We start from the raw sequence: 17,479 nt of genomic DNA, 5'->3' as shown, positions 1-17,479 counted from the left end.
GGTACCGGTAGGCCACAACACACTTGTTGAAGCAGACCCTTCTTTCTCTCTTTTGGCAGAGTCACAGGTTCGCTCACGAACAGAGCGTGATCGGTATTTAATGCATCAAATTCTGGCTATATCACTCAGACAAACTTCTGAATGTGGTCCTCTGTTTTCCTCATTTTGCTGGGCAAGTATTCAGCTGAATTCCTAATGGTTTCAGGAACCCATGCATTTGGGCTTGTGCTCCGCCGTCCAACTCATCCAGTCTGAAACGAGCCGTGAGAAGACTCATCCCCATGGCCTTATCATTATTAGCAGTGGATGAGACTAGGGTTTGGGGGTACTATTTGACCACCAAGTGTTTGAATAAATTCCTTGTATTATCTGTGCTCCATTTGGACCTCATGCAGCAGGCGTCGTAGCTGCTCCATTGAACAACGTACAACGCAGTATTCCTTCCGTTTGACTAAACTTAACTCGCAGCGCTGCGAAGTCACGCATCGTCCGTGTGATATCACTACTCTGCTTCGGTCAGCGCTGAGCGCTCATCGCTGCTCATCCTTCACTACTTTATAGCAATCCAGCATGATGCCGAGTCATGGCTCCCATTTTTTCCTCAAAAGAGAAAATGTGATTGACAGAGAGGAACGGGGAAATTGGATCAGCACGAACTGTACACTATACTAATTTATTTGTTGTTACTCTTCTTCCTCCAACCATGATCCGACAAAGATCCAACAGAGGCCGACCAAGTAAAATCTGATGCATTGCCACCCAAATCTTTCCTCGTCGATCGATCTCGCAGTGACCATATGGGCAAGTGGAAGGCTCTCGTCCGCCACATCGCATCGCTGTCACTCCCGGGTATTTATTGTCGTCATTTATTTCACGTTACGGTTCCCGTCTCGTGAAGGCTACGGCTTGGCGTATCGTCAACCGCGGATCTCGTGCGCGTTCGTTTGGACGGCTCGGATGCTTCGGGATGCCCCCTGCGGTCCACTCGGAACCGCTCCTTTCGCTGCTATTTTTATAGGCTTCATCGTACTGCTGCGGCTGTTGTCTCCCCCCTTCCTCTTCTGCTTCAGCTTCCGCTTCCGCTTCCTCTTGGGTCTCCACATCCGATCCCGAAATGAGCGTGCGAGAGATCCTAGGCGGCTCCGATCTCTCGAGGTGCTGCTCGAATTCGTTTCCGCCTCTCGGAACGGAGCTTCGGATCGAGCTTGTCTCGCCGGATCCGTGAGCTTCGACCTGGGAAATCTGAACGCGGTCTTACTCCGGCGGCCTCAAGGACTTTGTGCTCGGACTCCTTCCCCTGATTGTTTTCTTCGCCGAAGATCTTGATTCCCGCTTTCACAGCAGGTGGGGTTTATGTTTCTGCTGGTCATTCGTGATATTTATGGTTTCTACTCTTCAATCGCGGATCTTGAATCGTATTCGTAGCCTTCTGTTGGCTCGATCCAAGATTAGCCCTTTCTCCCCTTTAATCTCCAGATCATGGGGTACAGGGGAAGTGGGTGGTAGTATTCCACATCAATCCAGAATCACAGTCTAATTGCTTTTGGTTCTTTTCCTCTCTCTCAGGAAGTGGTTATTATGATGTCTCTGGTTCATTAAAGTTGGCGTGATCTTTACGCTTGGATTCGTATCTGAAATTGGAGCTGGATTGGGTTTAGGTTCGGCACATGCAGTTTTTGTCGCCTGTCTCTGGCAGCATGAGCTTGATCTGAGAGTTCCCAAATTTGGCACCATGTGGAAGCAATTCCTCAGTAAATTACCCCGCAAGTCTTCCAAATCTGATGCTTCCTCGGGTTCGACCCGCAGCCATCCCATCAACAATGGCACGACTTCCATGAACGGGAATCCAATCCAGCGAACTAGCAGCGGCAATGTAGTCCCCTCCCGTTCAACCGCCGTGAAGCGGACTGCTTCTGCTATCTTCCCGTCGAGTGTTGTCACCAGCATTGAGCCTCTCCTCTTATTCAAAGATGTCCCCAACACGGAAAAGCAGAACCTTTTCATCAGTAAGTTGAACCTCTGCTGCGTTGTCTTCGATTTCTCCGATCCAAACAAGAACTCCACCGAGAAGGATATGAAACGGCAGGCACTACTAGATCTCATTGATTATGTTGATGCTGGGAGTTCTCGGTTCACTGAGCCCATGATTTCTGCTAGCTGTAAGATGTTTGCTATGAACTTGTTCAGGGCCTTTCCACCAAACAATCGATCAAGCGCTGGTGGTGGGGAGACTGAAGAGGAAGAGCCGATGTTCGAACCAGCTTGGTCTCATCTGCAACTTGTCTATGATTTATTTCTTAAGTTCATCGAATCCTCCTCGCTTGATGCTAAGATTGGGAAGAAGTACGTAGATCATTCCTTCATCGTGAGACTGCTTCACCTCTTTGATTCTGAGGATCCCAGAGAAAGGGATTGCTTGAAGACAATCTTGCATAGGATCTACGGAAAATTCATGGTGCATCGTCCTTTCATCCGGAAAGCAGTGAGCAATATATTTTATCAGTTCGTGTTTGAGACAGACCGGCACAATGGGATTGCTGAGTTGTTAGAAGTTTTTGGCAGTGTGATCAGTGGTTTTGCCCTGCCTTTGAAGGAGGAGCACAAAATATTTTTGTGGAAGGCACTAATACCTCTGCACAAACCAAAGACATTAGGCGTTTATCTCCAACAGCTGACTTACTGTGTGACACAGTTCATAGAAAAAGAGCCCAAGCTGGCGAGTTCAGTGATAAAAGGGTTGCTGAGATATTGGCCAGTAACAAGTAGCCAGAAGGAAGTAATGTTTTTGAGCGAGTTAGAGGAGGTCATGGAGGCTACTAACATGGTGGAGCTCCAGAAGTGTATGATTCCATTGTTCCGGAGGATTAGTTTCTGCATCAACAGCTCCCACTTCCAGGTGATGAGAACTGTTTTTCTAACTTATGCTCCAATTTTCTCATTATTTCTATGTTACTCCATCTCCATATGAGATTTGTACATCAGCTTTTTAGTAGCATGAGCTTAGACTACAAACTGAGAGGAATATCCTTCTACCCAGAAGAATTTTTTTAAGGATTTCCTCTCTTCCTGAAGCTTTTCTTGGTCAGGAATGACTGGTTATGGTTAGCATCAAGTTGTATAAACTGATTATAAAGTTTTGTTGAATCTCATGGGTGGGCATTCTTTCCTTCGATTGTTCTTCCAAATCGAGTTCTGAATTTGGCCCTATTCTTTTGCTTTTCCTCAGTGTCATTTAGATGCTTCACTAGTTCATCTAACTTCACCACTAGGATGTTTTCTAAGAGATGTCATCATCTCATTTTTCATCTTGAAGATTCTGTGCCTCTTTGTCTGTCCTTTCACTAGTCTTAGTGATGCTGACTTAGAAGCTTGACAAACATTGAAGAATAGTTTTAGCACTGGAAGAGAGACAATTACAGCACACTGCAGTATAAATTAACTCTCACTAAATATTTGGAAGGTTAACCTCTTTATGTCTAACTTCTACCACTAGTAGCAGGTATTTTCTCAAATATTTTATATTTTGCAAACAATATGAAAAAGATAGATTAGTTAATATATTCAGTTATGTTGTATTTATGATGATTTTTGTTATCTATTTATCTGAAACTGATAAACAGGAACCTATAGTTACATAGCAAATGTAATATGCACACACATGCTTATGTACTAAGGAAAAGAAACTCTATGGGTTTATATATATGTAAAAGTTTAGTTGGTATTTTTAATTTTTATACATGTATCAGCTGGAGTTGGATCATGTTCTTTTTGGCAGATGTTAAGCAGTTGTCATCCATGGGCCTTAACACTTTCCATCAAAGATACTGATTTGATCATAGGAAAATGAATCTTATTCAGTCTATTATTTTAGATGATAGGTTTAACTTTAGAGAGTAGTGAAGATATTGGTAGAAATTTCATCAACTGGTGTAAGGATTTGCTGGGGAAGGAGTCGACTTTCTATCATGGCTCTTGGAACAAATCAGTATCTTTGATGGAAAGACAAGTCCATGGATGACCACCTAACTTTGTTCAGAAGCAAATGCAGGCCCTGACGGTAAATTGTGTATAATAATTGTGAACATATGGTCAACATCAACATGTTTGGGTTATGTTGGTGTTCTTCGTACTAATTACCCATTTTTGTAAGCAGATAGTGATGTAATATCAAGTGTGGTCATATGTTATCTCCATTATGATGACTACTGATTACCAAACAATATGGCACTGCATTTGAGTCATGGGTAATCATTAAGCTGATGTTGCTAGATCTTTTAGTTGGCAAATTTTGTTTTGCAATGAGCTATATGAGAGCATCTTTGGTATGATAACCCTAACTAACTGTCTTACTAATTTGTAAATGGGTTTCAGGTGGCGGAGCGGGCCCTCTTCTTGTGGAACAATGATCATGTGCTTAGCCTGGTGTCCCAACACCGGCAAGCAATCATGCCCGTGGTTTTGCCAGCTCTAGAGAGGAACACCCGGAGTCACTGGAATCAAGCTGTTCTGAATCTAACACAGAATGTGAAAAAGATGCTCTCTGAGATGGATGAGGAGCTGTTCTTGGCCTGCAAAACGAAGTTTGAAGAGGAGGAAACGAGGCAAACGATAATGGAGGAGAAGCGAAGGATGACCTGGGAGCGGCTGGAGTCCATCGCTGCCTTCCGGCCAGTAACTGGGAACACATCTGTCTTGGTAAGACCGGCAATCGCTCCACCAGTTGTCGCTGCTCTTAGTTGAAGTATTCAAGATGGTTGCTAGAAGAAGAAGAATAGCAGCTTGAAGTGTATTCAGACTGCTCAAGTTCTGTTGCTATATCTTCTTCTTTTTCCCTTTTTATATTATTGTGTCCTCTAGTAACTATGTTAGAAGATTGTTGATGTGTTGAAGGCAATGCTTGTGGGAGTAATGACAACCATTTTATGTACTTATGCTATCAATTAGGAGCATAAGCCGATTCCCTTATCATCGCTTGTTTTCCTGATTCGGCATCTGATCAAAGAAGTTGTATTGAGCTCTAATTGTTCGATATAACACACACCCCTTGGACCTTACTCTTGCATGTTCCTTATCTTCTATAGGTAATGAGTTATATATCGTGGCTGCATTGAAGGCATAAAATGTCATGGTTGAAGAGAAAGTAATGCATCCAAAAGTTCATCAGCATGAGAAAACTAGCAACGATGCAAAACGATACATATAGAAAGTCTTGAAGGTTGATCGATAAGTTCCTGTAGTCACATAAACCACCAAACCAAAGCAAATGACAACAAAACCAAGAATTCCAAAGCACCACCAAGTGAAATGGATCCAAATGGGTCCTCAATCAAGCGCACCCTTCGTCACCCACATCCTTTCCACCTGAAGTCCATAATGCCACAAATCCATCATTAGAATTTCCTAATGTTTATTGACACATAGAGGTCATATTTATATGATTCTATTCACTGAACAAGAGAAAAGGTGTACCAGATCTAATGGCAGAATGATCACTCGGAGGTGGTATCTCTGCAATTTGGTGACTCATATCCCCATGTACAGATATTGGCAAATTGCTCGTCCGCGCTTCCTCTCGTGTTTTAGCTTCATTCACGATCGACTGATCACTAGATCTGGAGTGGTAAGTGGTCGACCATGATACGCCGTTTGATCCAGCTAAAGCCAGTATTACATCTGCCTGAAGTTGAAAATATAGAATCATGAATTGAGGCTATTATCGGGTGGATTTGATTAGTTGAAGAAATGTTGGTATAAATTGATTTCAAACATCTTACGGGGAGCAAGATAAATAAAATAGATCTGCTAGGAAGTCAAGTTTCTTTTGGATAGGAAAAAATAATCTGCATCAAAGCATGAACGGCTAGTGATATGCTAGTTAAGTGTTCATTTCTGTATAGAGTACTAAATCTTATAGCAATGTTGGTGAAGGCTATGCCATATACCATGGTACATATTCTGGTAATAGAACATCAAATTTTCATAGACACTCAATTACACCTAGATTGTTATGATAAACAACAGCAAAGATCAATATCTTGAACATTAAGCTGACCTTATTTGGATGGACACTGTCAAAAACATGTGCTTGGCCAGAGTAGAATATGGTCATCTGACGTCCAGGAGACGCTGCCTTAGATCGCCTGTCAAAGACAAATATAGGTTTTGTGGCATTGATACCATCATATTCAACACTAACGGATGAATCAAAGTTAAGGGAGAGCTTGTCGAAACATATAAGCCACATTGTAAAAGAGACACACCTTACAGCATTAGAAGTTTCTGATTCTGTAGCATGAGAAGCCTTAGGTCTAGGCAAGAATTCGGTTGATATTTTCTCACAAACCATGCTAACGGGGTTGCTGATACTTACAACTCCAGAAGCTTTGATGTTTGTTCGAGAACCGTCATCTATGGAAGATTGTGAAATAACTGTCGCAACCGCACTTGCATCTTTGTTCACATATGAAGAAGAAATTGTAGCTTTCGAAAAGCATGAAGCATGTAGTAACCGTCCAGGACTTCTGGACAATGATTGTTCTAACTTGGAACTAAGAGAATCAGGTCTGCTACTAAGGGGAGGATGCAACACAAGAGAAGTTGGCCTTGGTGGTCGATGCATAGACAACATAATTTCATCATCACGAGCTTTATCCGGGCGCTCACTAACTATTTCTTTTCCAAACATCTAATTTTTCAAGGTTAGTAACCACAAAAGGTCAGACGACCATTTATCAAAGTACAGGAAAGCATGCAGATTAACTGTTACCACAATAAGCGCAGAAGCAAAAGAAAAAGGATTAGTACCTTAATCAAGCATGGGCTTTCAGCGGAGCCAGAGCTCAGGGGAAATGCTCGATCTATCAAACCTGAATATACTGATTCAGGATGGCTCCTCTTTCTTCCTGGCAATGTATTACCTCCTTCGGGGTCTGAAATGGCATTCTTCCTACCATGAAAGTGAAAAACCTCAGAACTTCTCATCCCCCGTCTCTCTACCAAAGATTAGGAAATAAACTAGTTCCGGTCAGAGAGGTGTAAATTGCAGCGTTTGAAAATACAAGTATTGATCAGCATATATAAGCAGCAAAATTGGCATATCTTTCATCTCAATAAGTAGGTGCAGAAAAATAAATAATCCTAAATCCTAATCATCCATTCATGTTAAAATGTCTGTATGCGACAGACCAACTGCACTTAGGCTACTCCCTGTCCCATATTATTCCAAAAGAGAGATAAACCAGTACATCTGTAACTACTAGCCACAAAGCTTGCTTTATGCGAGCTTCTGGAGCAGATCATACGGCTAGAATGGTCATGCTCATGAGGCAACATGCAGCAACAAATACCAAACATCGATCTTTCACCCCATCAATTTTTGCTGAGGATGATATCATTAATCGTAAAATTCCTATTGTCTCAGACAAAGCAAAGTGTTCTTATGTCTTTGCTAACATGCTCCCATGGAATGCTAAAGTTTGACCACCATTGATATTGAGTTGCCAAAACATTGAAGAGTCTTAAGCAGTTTCAAATGTAATAACAACATTGTATAAAGCACAAATAATCTTCAACAAAGATATTTAAACAAAAACAGGTCATAATTGAAAGTTACTACAGAAATACCATAATACCACACTCTTCTAGTCGTACCTTAGATTCAAACTTTAAATTCCAAACAAAGCTATCAGAGACATAATTAGTGCTTGCAGGAAGAGACATTGTTGTTGTGGAGAACAGACGGATTTATAAAGATCAAAAGGCTACATGTAGTTAGTGGAGGTGGTAACAAGTCATGTTTGTTGCAAGTTGGTGGAGTAGTTCTGCCTGAGGAAGTAGTCAACAAATTTGTATGAAATTAAGCAGAAGACATAAAGGGCATCACATTCACTATACTTATATGCAGAAGGACACGGATTCAGCAAACAATCCATCAAACAACTGAAGTCAGCTAACAATCGATCAAAAACTAGTCTGTCTACCTGAAAAGACTACCACAATCAATTAATACAATACCACCAAAGCAAGAGTTTTAATTGATTGCCTGTGCAAAGATTGTCGCTAGAAATCTTTGATGCAACTAAGATTTAGTAAGCACTGAGAATTAAAGCTAAAATAGTTTCTTATTGGGAAGATTTAGTAAGACATAGGAAAGGGAAAATAGAAGTTTGCCAACACAAATGAGAGAGGACCTGAACCGAGAAGAGAGGTTGCGGAAACAATGCCATGCTGCCCAGCGGAAGAGACGCCAAGCGTTTGCCAGGAAGCGGAGGGCGAGGCTGCGTCGGGTTCGGCGTGCCCGGCCATGGAGCGGGAATCAGGCGCGGGCGTTTGCCCACCACAGCTCATGCCCATGCCCAAGAAGTCGAGAAAGAAGGGATTCTGGTGGTGCTGCTGCTGCTCATCCCCGCCCGCACCCGTCGTCATCACGACCGCCATACCCTTTCTTTCTCCGCCTCCTCCTCATGCCTATGTCTCCGAATCCCGAAGCAGAGCTCGGAGTCCCAGGAAAAGAGGGGGAGAAAGAAAACAAGAAGAAGAAAAAGAAGATAAAGCTTGAACGGGGCATCAAAAGGAGGGAGGAGTGAGTCTTTTAGTCAGAGGAATTGAACGCGTTAAAGAGCAGCAAGATGTGGGAGCTTCTCTTCGTTCCGGTTCTCCACTCCACCCCACCCCACCCCACCCCCTCTTTTCCCTTTCTTCTCTCTTTTTCTTCCTCCTCTTTTTTCCTTGGTATATCTTTTTAGCTCTCTCTCTCTCTCTCTCTCTCTCTCTCTCTCTCTCTGTGCGCGTGTTCGTGGTCGTCGCAGCGCCAGAGAACAGCACAACCAAGAGCGGCTGAACTAAAGCAAACGGAGCGGAGAGGAGTACAGGGTTACAATGTACAATCTCGCTGCTGCTCCACCACCTTTCACTCTCATACAGTACAGTCAACATTATCATCTCTTTTGCTCGGTAGGGATTGAAGACAATAGCAGTCTATACAATATCATGAATGGGAAGCCTTACTATAAATCTAGCATCAGCCGATATCGATACTTTGGTGACATGACACGGATCAATAGTTCGGTCCCCGAAACAAGCAACCACGTAACGATTCTAATTTGATATACACATTTAGTTCCGTTTGAAGATACCAACGTCCTAATTTGACTGCTCGAGATTTCAAATCTGACGATAGATCCGACAGATCCAACGGACCAACGTCCACAACGAGAGAATCTCACTGTTGGATGACCACCAAGAACACCACATCTTTTTTCAAGCAGTCTGATGCTTACCAATCTTTCCGCATTGTTTCATCATAACTACAGACCATCAATCAATCTCTCTCCTGACACAAATACCATCAAACAGAGAAAGAGATGTAAAAGGAAGATGAGAGAAGAAGAAAGCAAAGATCAATATTCTTACCAAAGAACATATTTTAAGGTGTATAACTGATGCATTAAACCCCACAATTGCATATCCCGGAGAAGCTCCCCTAAAATTTCCCATGCTATTGCAGATCCCGAAAGAATTCACTTTATTCCATAGAGGGCTATCATTCTCCCACAAGAAACTTGATTGCTAAACATGCAGAATATTCTCAATGATGGCTATATGACAAAAGTGACGAAGGGTGATCATTGAAGAGTCCAATCTAGTCGCCCAAATGATTCTTAATAGCTCTGTGATGTGCACAGATGAGCAATCAGCGATGCTTTGAGGATTCTCAACATCACACCGGCAACTATTCTGGCTTGACTGCAAAGGCTCGCAGGAAGTGCCGTCTTCGTCTCTTTTGGAAGTTGAGCGTCTTTATCGAAAACGCAGAGAAGGAAAGCGAACAGCACAGGAAACGCGACCACCGCCACCTGAAGCCAAAGCAGCTCCTCTCCAAGTCATCGCCAGAAACAAGTCTCTCCTCCTGCACATCACCGAATTGTGGATCCACCAATCCATTCAAGGTCCAGCCCACAAGGCATATCCAGTAGTACCATCTCCACCACATTGGGGTCCTAACACAGACCAACTCGGATTCCACCTCTGTCATGGAATAATTGATCAGAGCAACTGTTCTAGCTTTATTCCGATAACATTTAAATTGCTTGACGAATAAGGAGTCTTATTCCTTACCTCATCTTAAGCCTTATCCCTATCCAATGGGTCTTCAGAATAAAGAACTTAGAACTTAGCAGCAAACAGTATTCGAATGCCCATCATGTGTTTGTGGCTTTGTGGTCACCAGAATAAGAGCATACAGATAAGTATCACATTCATCATCAAGTATAGAAACAACACACGACATCGAACTAAAGCAATATGGATGTGTAACGATATCACATCAAGAGAGACATCCATGATGTTATCGGTGGGTGGCGGTTGAGTCCGCCAAGTTGACTTCAAAGTAGAGATCAATGTATAATTTTATAGCACAACTTACTTAGTCGATTTGAGTTATAATAATTGTATGTTCGAAACGAAGATCACATTGAAATTTTACTTGGCATTGGCAAATCACGCAATCAATTTCAACGGTTTTGTATTTGACTGCATCGATCTTTTGACCAATTTTGGTCAAATAAGTATTGATATGGGGAGATGACATGCAGATTGCAAAATTCATATCTTGGTGATGAGAAATCGACTAACATTTTATCGAGCATGCTTCTAACATAATTCTGTTCAATATCATAACATGTGATAAGCATACAAGTGGATCCCAATTGGATCTTGTTAAATTAGATTTTAGTTGTCCGATGTGAAAAGTTGTTCTTTCCTCGAGCTGATCTCAAGTTAAACTTCTCTAATTCAATTTGATTACTGCAAAATTATATCAGGACACTCTCAACAAAGCTCCTCTGATGTTTAAGTTAGTAAGTTCGTTTGATAGGTCGAATTCATTCTGAGTTCAAGATTTATTTTTGGGGCATATTTGTAGATCCCTTCGTTGAATCGTTACATTTAGATGATATGATACGCATAGGAATGTGATGCATTGATTTCGAACGTAACTACTGCTAATCTATACCGAATCCAAGATGACAATGCTTTAACACATGATGAAGATTAAATGATAAGATGTGAAAGAATAATGGGGTATAACGGGGCTATCATCGAGGTATCAACCACACGCTCCAAAGGATCAACTATCTAACACCGAGGTGATGGCTTAGTGTCATCCACTTGATTTTAATACGTTAACCATATAGTCTCAATGTGTCGATCACTTGAGTCTGACACATCGCCCACGTGATGCTGTGTCAATCATGTTATTTTATTCATACAAATCTAATTTTAAAAATATAAAAAAATATGCCTGTAATATTATATAGAGCCACGTCTCATGTCAATAATATATCGGAATTCAAACTAAAACATAATTATAAAAGGTCAATTTAGTATCGTTTATAGTATTATTTTATTTGGTCTTCCTTCTTAAATATCTTTCGCAAGCCAAAAAAAATCGTTGCACATTGCAGTGACAGAGACGTCGAACTAATCGAGAAGGTTGGATACGATGTGCAACCCCTGAAAAATCATCGTGTGATCGTAATAACTATGAACGGTAGCCAAGAAAGCAAAAAGTAGAAGAACTGGTGCGGGTAAATTGTAAGGTCAAACTGTAATAAAGAGATCATGTTGAGTTGACGTGAAGGGACAAATGGCCAACTAATGAAGAAGACAAAACAGAGGCTGTAGGAAGCGAAAAAAATCCAACCATAAACATACATACATTTGATTCCTTGTGTCTCTCTTCCCTCAAATCAAACCCTGCAAGCAAAAGAGAATCATATGAAAAAGGAAATCTTATTGAAGTTACTATGATGATTACTACTGGTAAGAAGGAAGCTTATCGCCTCGTAAAGGTTGCCTTCCAACACAATCGATGTGCAATTACTACGATGATTCTGTGCTTCGTTCATGATGAGTAAAGAGAAGAGAATGATGAGTATCGTACTGTGTGAATTCTATGTTGATCTCGTTCGCTGACGACTGCGATATCATCCCATAAGCCGTCTCCGAGAGAACCATGGTTGCACCCACCGCAGACGGGGCGGAGACGAGCGAGGGTGCGTAGTCGACGACCGTGACCTGCACCGTGCCGTCCGTGCACGCCCCCGGCGTGGCGGAGCTGAGGCACCTCACCAGGTACTGCCTCCCGCAGGAGGCGTCATTGTCCCATATCGCGTCGCCCGCCGCCGCGAACAGGTTGTTCGGCGGGAACTGGCTCTCGTCACTCCCGTAGCACGCCGTGGCTATCACGAAGGACAACTTCTGTAAGAATCTCAGGGAACTAAGGACCACTGGGAACGATGGTGTAAGAGATGAGTGGGTGAGCGTGCGTCTTACGGAGGTAGGGCGGGCCGTAGGAGGCGGCGGTGCCGACATCTGCGAGAGAGGGAGGGGAAAGGAAAAGGAAGGAGAGGAGGCACGGGATAAGGATAGACTTGTTCATCATGCCTGTGGTGGAAGCTTGTCCCGAGCAAGGAAGCGAGGTATAAATCATTGCTCGGTGGATCCCGGTGAACCCAAACGAGCAAGAACGACCAAGATTGTGGTCAAGGCAGCCCTGCAACTTGGACTAAACCAAAAGAAACGTTTACCAAATGGTCTCAGTGGGAAGGGAAGATGTTCGTAGAAGCTCGTCCAGATCATAGGGTCCAAATCAAACATCATCCACTGGATTATCTGATAGGTGGGTTTAGTGTGAGTAGTAGCGACACGAGAGCAGAGCAGCATAAACTTGTCCCAGCGCTATATGTCATCTCCGGAACAGCTCGCCTCTCCGTCGAGCTTGGCATGATTGCCGCGAGAGCATCGATGCTCTACTGGCTGGGATCAATTCCCAAGGCGTGCCGTTTTCGGTGACAACGACGTGGGTTGGGACGACCAATCATGACATGGGTTACTGTTGCTCCGTTGACATCTTCTGAAGCTTACCTCGATTAGAGGTCCGTGATATCGATCCAACATGATCGATCGAGGACATTAAACCGAGCATAATAAAGCACGCGGTAACCGGTTCAACTCAAAATCGATCCGGGACCGGGTTAATGGACCGACGATTTCGAATTGAATCAAGATCGAACCATAGAATATGGTTTCGGTTCTTAAAAATCGGAACTAATGCTCAAACTCATGAGTCTGAACCGGCAAATAAAATAGATTTGATGGTGTAACGGTTAGTATTTTAAATTTAAAATCTAATAATTTAGTTTTGAATTTTGAGAAAATAATTTAATTTTTTTATCAATCGAATCAAAATTAGACCAACGGTTCGGTTTTAAATTTGATAAAACCGAAACCGATTCGACACTCCTATCTTTATGAATTTGAGAGCTCGATGAATTCGACACCCCTATCTTTATGATTAAAAAAAGATAATTATTATTATATGATACTCGAGATCGTTTTCAAATGAATTGACCAACCGAACTTGATTCATACCCGATCTACGTTAAGAATTCTGATCTCGTGATGCATCTTTCTTGCACCAATATTAACGTCGAAAGAAGGTTTCGACATGATTCATCGAACGTCTAAGTTAAACTTTTGAAATAAGTTTAGAATAGAGAGAGAAATTTCTCGTGTTTACTTTTTAATAATCAATCGTCTCAAAAGTCATATGTGATCAAAAAATATTGGAAGAATTTTTTTTTTCAAATTTTATTGTCGTGACATATCATGGAGTGAGATTTTTTTCGTTTTCTCACCACGTGGCTGCCACGTATGAAACAATTAGGATGAAGATGAATGTTGAACGACGTGTCGTGTGAAAGGGGTCCACATAGAAAGTGATGTTGTCAGCCTTGGCGGCTCCCGTTGTTGGTGATCGGTGAGTCCTTATGGCTAATAAAGCTAGTGTTCTTTTCTCGTTGGCAACGCGCACAGAAATGTGCCATCGTCCAACCAGCTCGATGGTTCACCGTCACGTACATTATGGAAGAAGAAAAGCTTCCTCCGAGAGAGTCAAATAGCCAGAAATCAAAACCGCTCATGTCATGTCCATGCTATTTATTACACGTCGATCGAAACGGGAAGACATCGAAGCCATTGAGACTTACACGAAGACAACAATTGTGTCATGTTAGAGAAAGAACGTAAAGAAAATATAAGAGTGTGAATTAGTTCATCAACGTATGTAGTTAGTTTGGGCATTAACTCCTTGTTTTGTATGAATCAAATTTGGTAAAGATGTTGACAGTTTATCGCAAGGTTTTAGACTCAAATTTCGTCTTTATCATTTATCTTTTATAAATATATATATATATATATATTTTATTAGTGTAATTCCTAAGTTTTAAGTGAATAGAAAACAGTTTAGATTTCATGATCTAGAATGATCATCCACATTTTTTACGATTGGATTATAATAGTCCTCATGTAATTTATTAACATCAAATAATGCATGCTTCGAGCTTAGCACATATTGGATGTTGGGAAGATACGAAATTTCTTAATAAAGGATATCCTATACTTAAGTTAGTGGAGGATTCGGGAAGCATGAGAGAATAATTTTGATGTAATTGAGGGGTAATTTATATTACATCAATGCTTGTTGGCTCGGAGTTAGAATAACTCCGAGAATGATCATACAGAATAGTTAGCCATCATTGTTGGCCATCAATTATCATTGACTCATCGAACATTTTAGTTATGAAGTAACAATTCATATTGACATTGATGGCCATTAATTATTGGCTAAATGGACCATCCTTATCCTTATGGGATGATGTTTCGATTATCATGACTAGATAACAACGCATACAAAAGAGACATGACATATCATCGAATTGCCTTTATATCAGATATTATATCAATGTGATATCATTATTCTCTTCCTGTCTCGTCTAACTGAAAAAGTTTCAATTGATCAAGTAAGATTCGATTAAATGAAGTATGATAATAAAGAAAATTAAGGACGTCTTATTTGAGCACAACTTGATCGGTCAGTGACCTAAGATTTATCATCGTGCATATGATACAGCTAATGAATTGATGGAGTTGAATTGGATCAGTAGAATCTGTGTCGGAGGACTACCAATTTGCCAATTGAAAGGAGGTTAATGGATCACTTTGTTTTGTGGTCAGTTTTTTAAATAAGCATGTTATTAGCAATCCCTATTTTGTTATTGGTAAATCTTTTTAATTATCAGTAAGTTCGATGTTGTTGATATTGCTCGTCATTCACAATTAGGAGTAGAATAAAGGGATTACTAACCCCATTCGACATCATCGATGTCACTCATCAGTGCTTGTGAATAGGGGAAGACGAAAGAGAAAAAAAAAAAAAAAAAAGGGAAAGATGATCGTAGCATTTATATCCATTTATAAAGGGATATCTTATGAGTCTTAAAAGTTCTTAAAATATGATTATAAATATATTACTATTTAAAATCCCTTTTTTACTATATATAATTTTATTTTAATTTTTTTAATATTTATAAACTATTCCTTTGTAAATAGACATAAATACAATTTCTTCCTCCTTCTCCCCTTTTCTTTTTTCCTCCTCTTTTTTGAAGGACGGCATCAAGGGGGCAGCGAGTGGGGATAGATAACATCGAACGACGTCGACGAGGATAAAATAAGAGATTGTGTGAATGAAAAAATAAAAAAGAAAGGCTAAAGTCGATAATACTAGGGTTTTAAATAGTAAAATAATATTTTATTATTTTTTAAAAGATTATCAATAGTAAAGAAAGGGTTATGAATAATAAACTTTAGGTTCTAAATAGCAAAAGAGATTACCAATAAAAATATTCTTTTTAAAATTAAGAATACATATGATTGATTTACGTATTTAACAGTTGATAGCAAATTAGGGAAAATTCACACCAATGCCTATCTTTATTAAACAGAGATCAATTCACACCGATACTCATCTTTATTAAAGAGAAATAAATATCTTTAAGACTAATCAATGATTTTGGATGATAAGTCATTATTTGTCTTCATTTATCTAAATTGATCGAAGGACGAGAGCTCAAGTCATCCCTTTATGATTTTGTCCTCTTGATAAGTCTAGGATGACTCCAGCGTTAACAAACTCTTAATTCTTTTACTCCTCAATTAATATACGATTTAATATTATTATTTTAATAGTTATCGAGTGAAACTATTATGATAAAACATCACCAATTCTATTTATTGAGTCGGTGAGTATAGGTCCTTTTGGAACCTTTATCATTGTTTAGCACAAATGAGAATGATCATACGTATTCGAGCCTCCGATCAATTAAGTCGAGCTTAATTGGTACACCTTTGATCGTTACAGAGCCAAACAATGATCATTGGACTTGCACAACTCCAAATGTAACAATAGCGGTCATTTCACTCGATTCACAAAAAACAATTGGACCAATTATGTGAAAGTTGCGATTTCGTGCTGCCTTTGTGTCATCGCAACTCGGTAATTTGATTTGGTCGGTCGGCGTATTGACTAGCTGGTATTTCGCATGTGAAATGTTTTGAGATAGAGAGACCGAGTTAGACATGCGGGCTATCTTTGTTAAGGCCCTGTTAGATTTGTTGCCATCTTTTTGGGGGTTATAATTTGTGCTATGTCTCAATTCGTTTAATAGCTCTTATCAATTTGTTATATTAGAAAGATAAATTTTTTTATTTATAACAAAGATAAGTGATGAAAACAAAATTGGAGTGTAAGATTCTACGATAAGAAAGAAAGATTTTCTTATAAGAAAGAAAGATCTAAGAATTACGTATCACACAATCACCAATAACTGCCAATCCAATTTTAAATCTCTAAGTATATTAATCATTATCATCTTGATTAGCATGCTTACTATTATCACATCCAATACTGTAGCCTCACATTGTCACCCCAGTGATTGAAAGATTTTTTTTTTCTCAAAAGATAAATGATGAAGATGAGATTTGAGCTTAAGATATTACGATAAACTGTCAATATCTTTACTAAGATAACTGAAACTTTCCATAAACTGTCAATATCTTTCTAGTAATCATACAAACAAGGGAACAACGTAGTTCTATCCTATTCGGGGTTGCACCCATGGCAACTCAATCGATCAATTTAGTCCACTCATCAGTGTACGTCAGACAGATCCTCGTCATGGTCGCTCGCTCATCGGTAGTCCACACTGCACGTGGAATCATGATTGTGCACTAAAGAAAGTTAGGTGTTCAATAGGAAATGAGCTTTCTTTGGTTTATTTCATAGTAATAATCTTTCTAAAGAACAATAAGTAATTTCATGTATATATATATTCAGGTTTTGGTTTTGGTACAATCTGTGGTTTCAGGATAGTGATAATGAATAACACACAGTGTTGGTCCAATGGAAATTTAGTGTGGCTCATACGAGGATACGTAGTGGACCTCTGAATACACGAAACTCTTTCGACTCTTGAGCAGACAAGGGACGTATCTCAATACAGATAGATCATGCACCGATGAGATATCTTTTCTTTTCGTGATAACTCTCTTTTCGATCATCTTCTTAGTGTCGAGATGT

At 40.3% G+C, this 17,479-nt stretch overlaps 3 protein-coding genes across 7 annotated transcripts; 1 reads left to right on the top strand and 2 right to left on the bottom strand.

Moving 5' to 3' along the window:
* Positions 1–1,038: 1,038 nt before the first annotated feature.
* On the top strand, positions 1,039–4,965 carry LOC135600324 (serine/threonine protein phosphatase 2A 57 kDa regulatory subunit B' kappa isoform-like). Its single transcript, XM_065094133.1, has 3 exons — positions 1,039–1,344; positions 1,567–2,896; positions 4,372–4,965. Exons 2-3 carry the CDS (start codon positions 1,733–1,735, stop codon positions 4,738–4,740), a joined length of 1,533 nt encoding a protein of 510 aa, XP_064950205.1. The 5' UTR covers positions 1,039–1,344; positions 1,567–1,732; the 3' UTR covers positions 4,741–4,965.
* Positions 4,966–5,166: 201 nt separating this feature from the next.
* LOC135582406 (protein TIFY 8-like) lies at positions 5,167–11,457 on the bottom strand. 4 transcript variants are annotated; one of them, XM_065094128.1, is made up of 6 exons: positions 10,117–11,457; positions 8,190–10,026; positions 6,805–6,992; positions 6,053–6,685; positions 5,470–5,677; positions 5,167–5,361 (listed from the first exon to the last, which is right to left on the bottom strand). In XM_065094128.1, exons 2-6 carry the CDS (start codon positions 8,434–8,436, stop codon positions 5,327–5,329), a joined length of 1,311 nt encoding a protein of 436 aa, XP_064950200.1. In that variant the 5' UTR covers positions 8,437–10,026; positions 10,117–11,457; the 3' UTR covers positions 5,167–5,326. The 4 variants fall into 4 exon arrangements, with proteins under 4 accessions (XP_064950200.1, XP_064950201.1, XP_064950199.1 ...); XM_065094129.1 differs by lacking the exon at positions 10,117–11,457 and having other exon boundaries at positions 6,053–6,140; positions 6,261–6,685; positions 8,190–9,320; XM_065094127.1 differs by having other exon boundaries at positions 8,190–11,457.
* A 147-nt stretch (positions 11,458–11,604) lies between these two features.
* Positions 11,605–12,681, bottom strand: LOC135600297 (EG45-like domain containing protein). Of its 2 annotated transcripts, none has more exons than XM_065094131.1 (3): positions 12,334–12,681; positions 11,942–12,239; positions 11,605–11,754 (listed from the first exon to the last, which is right to left on the bottom strand). In XM_065094131.1, exons 1-3 carry the CDS (start codon positions 12,488–12,490, stop codon positions 11,748–11,750), a joined length of 462 nt encoding a protein of 153 aa, XP_064950203.1. In that variant the 5' UTR covers positions 12,491–12,681; the 3' UTR covers positions 11,605–11,747. The 2 variants fall into 2 exon arrangements, with proteins under 2 accessions (XP_064950203.1, XP_064950204.1); XM_065094132.1 differs by having other exon boundaries at positions 11,942–12,258; positions 12,334–12,662.
* Between the last annotated feature and the right edge of the window lie 4,798 nt (positions 12,682–17,479).

Source organism: Musa acuminata, chromosome BXJ1-2 (genome assembly GCF_036884655.1).
Source record: "Musa acuminata AAA Group cultivar baxijiao chromosome BXJ1-2, Cavendish_Baxijiao_AAA, whole genome shotgun sequence".
NCBI lineage: Eukaryota > Viridiplantae > Streptophyta > Magnoliopsida > Zingiberales > Musaceae > Musa > Musa acuminata.
Note: the sequence above shows the minus strand (reverse complement) of the source record. Positions and strands in the feature narration are given on the sequence as shown.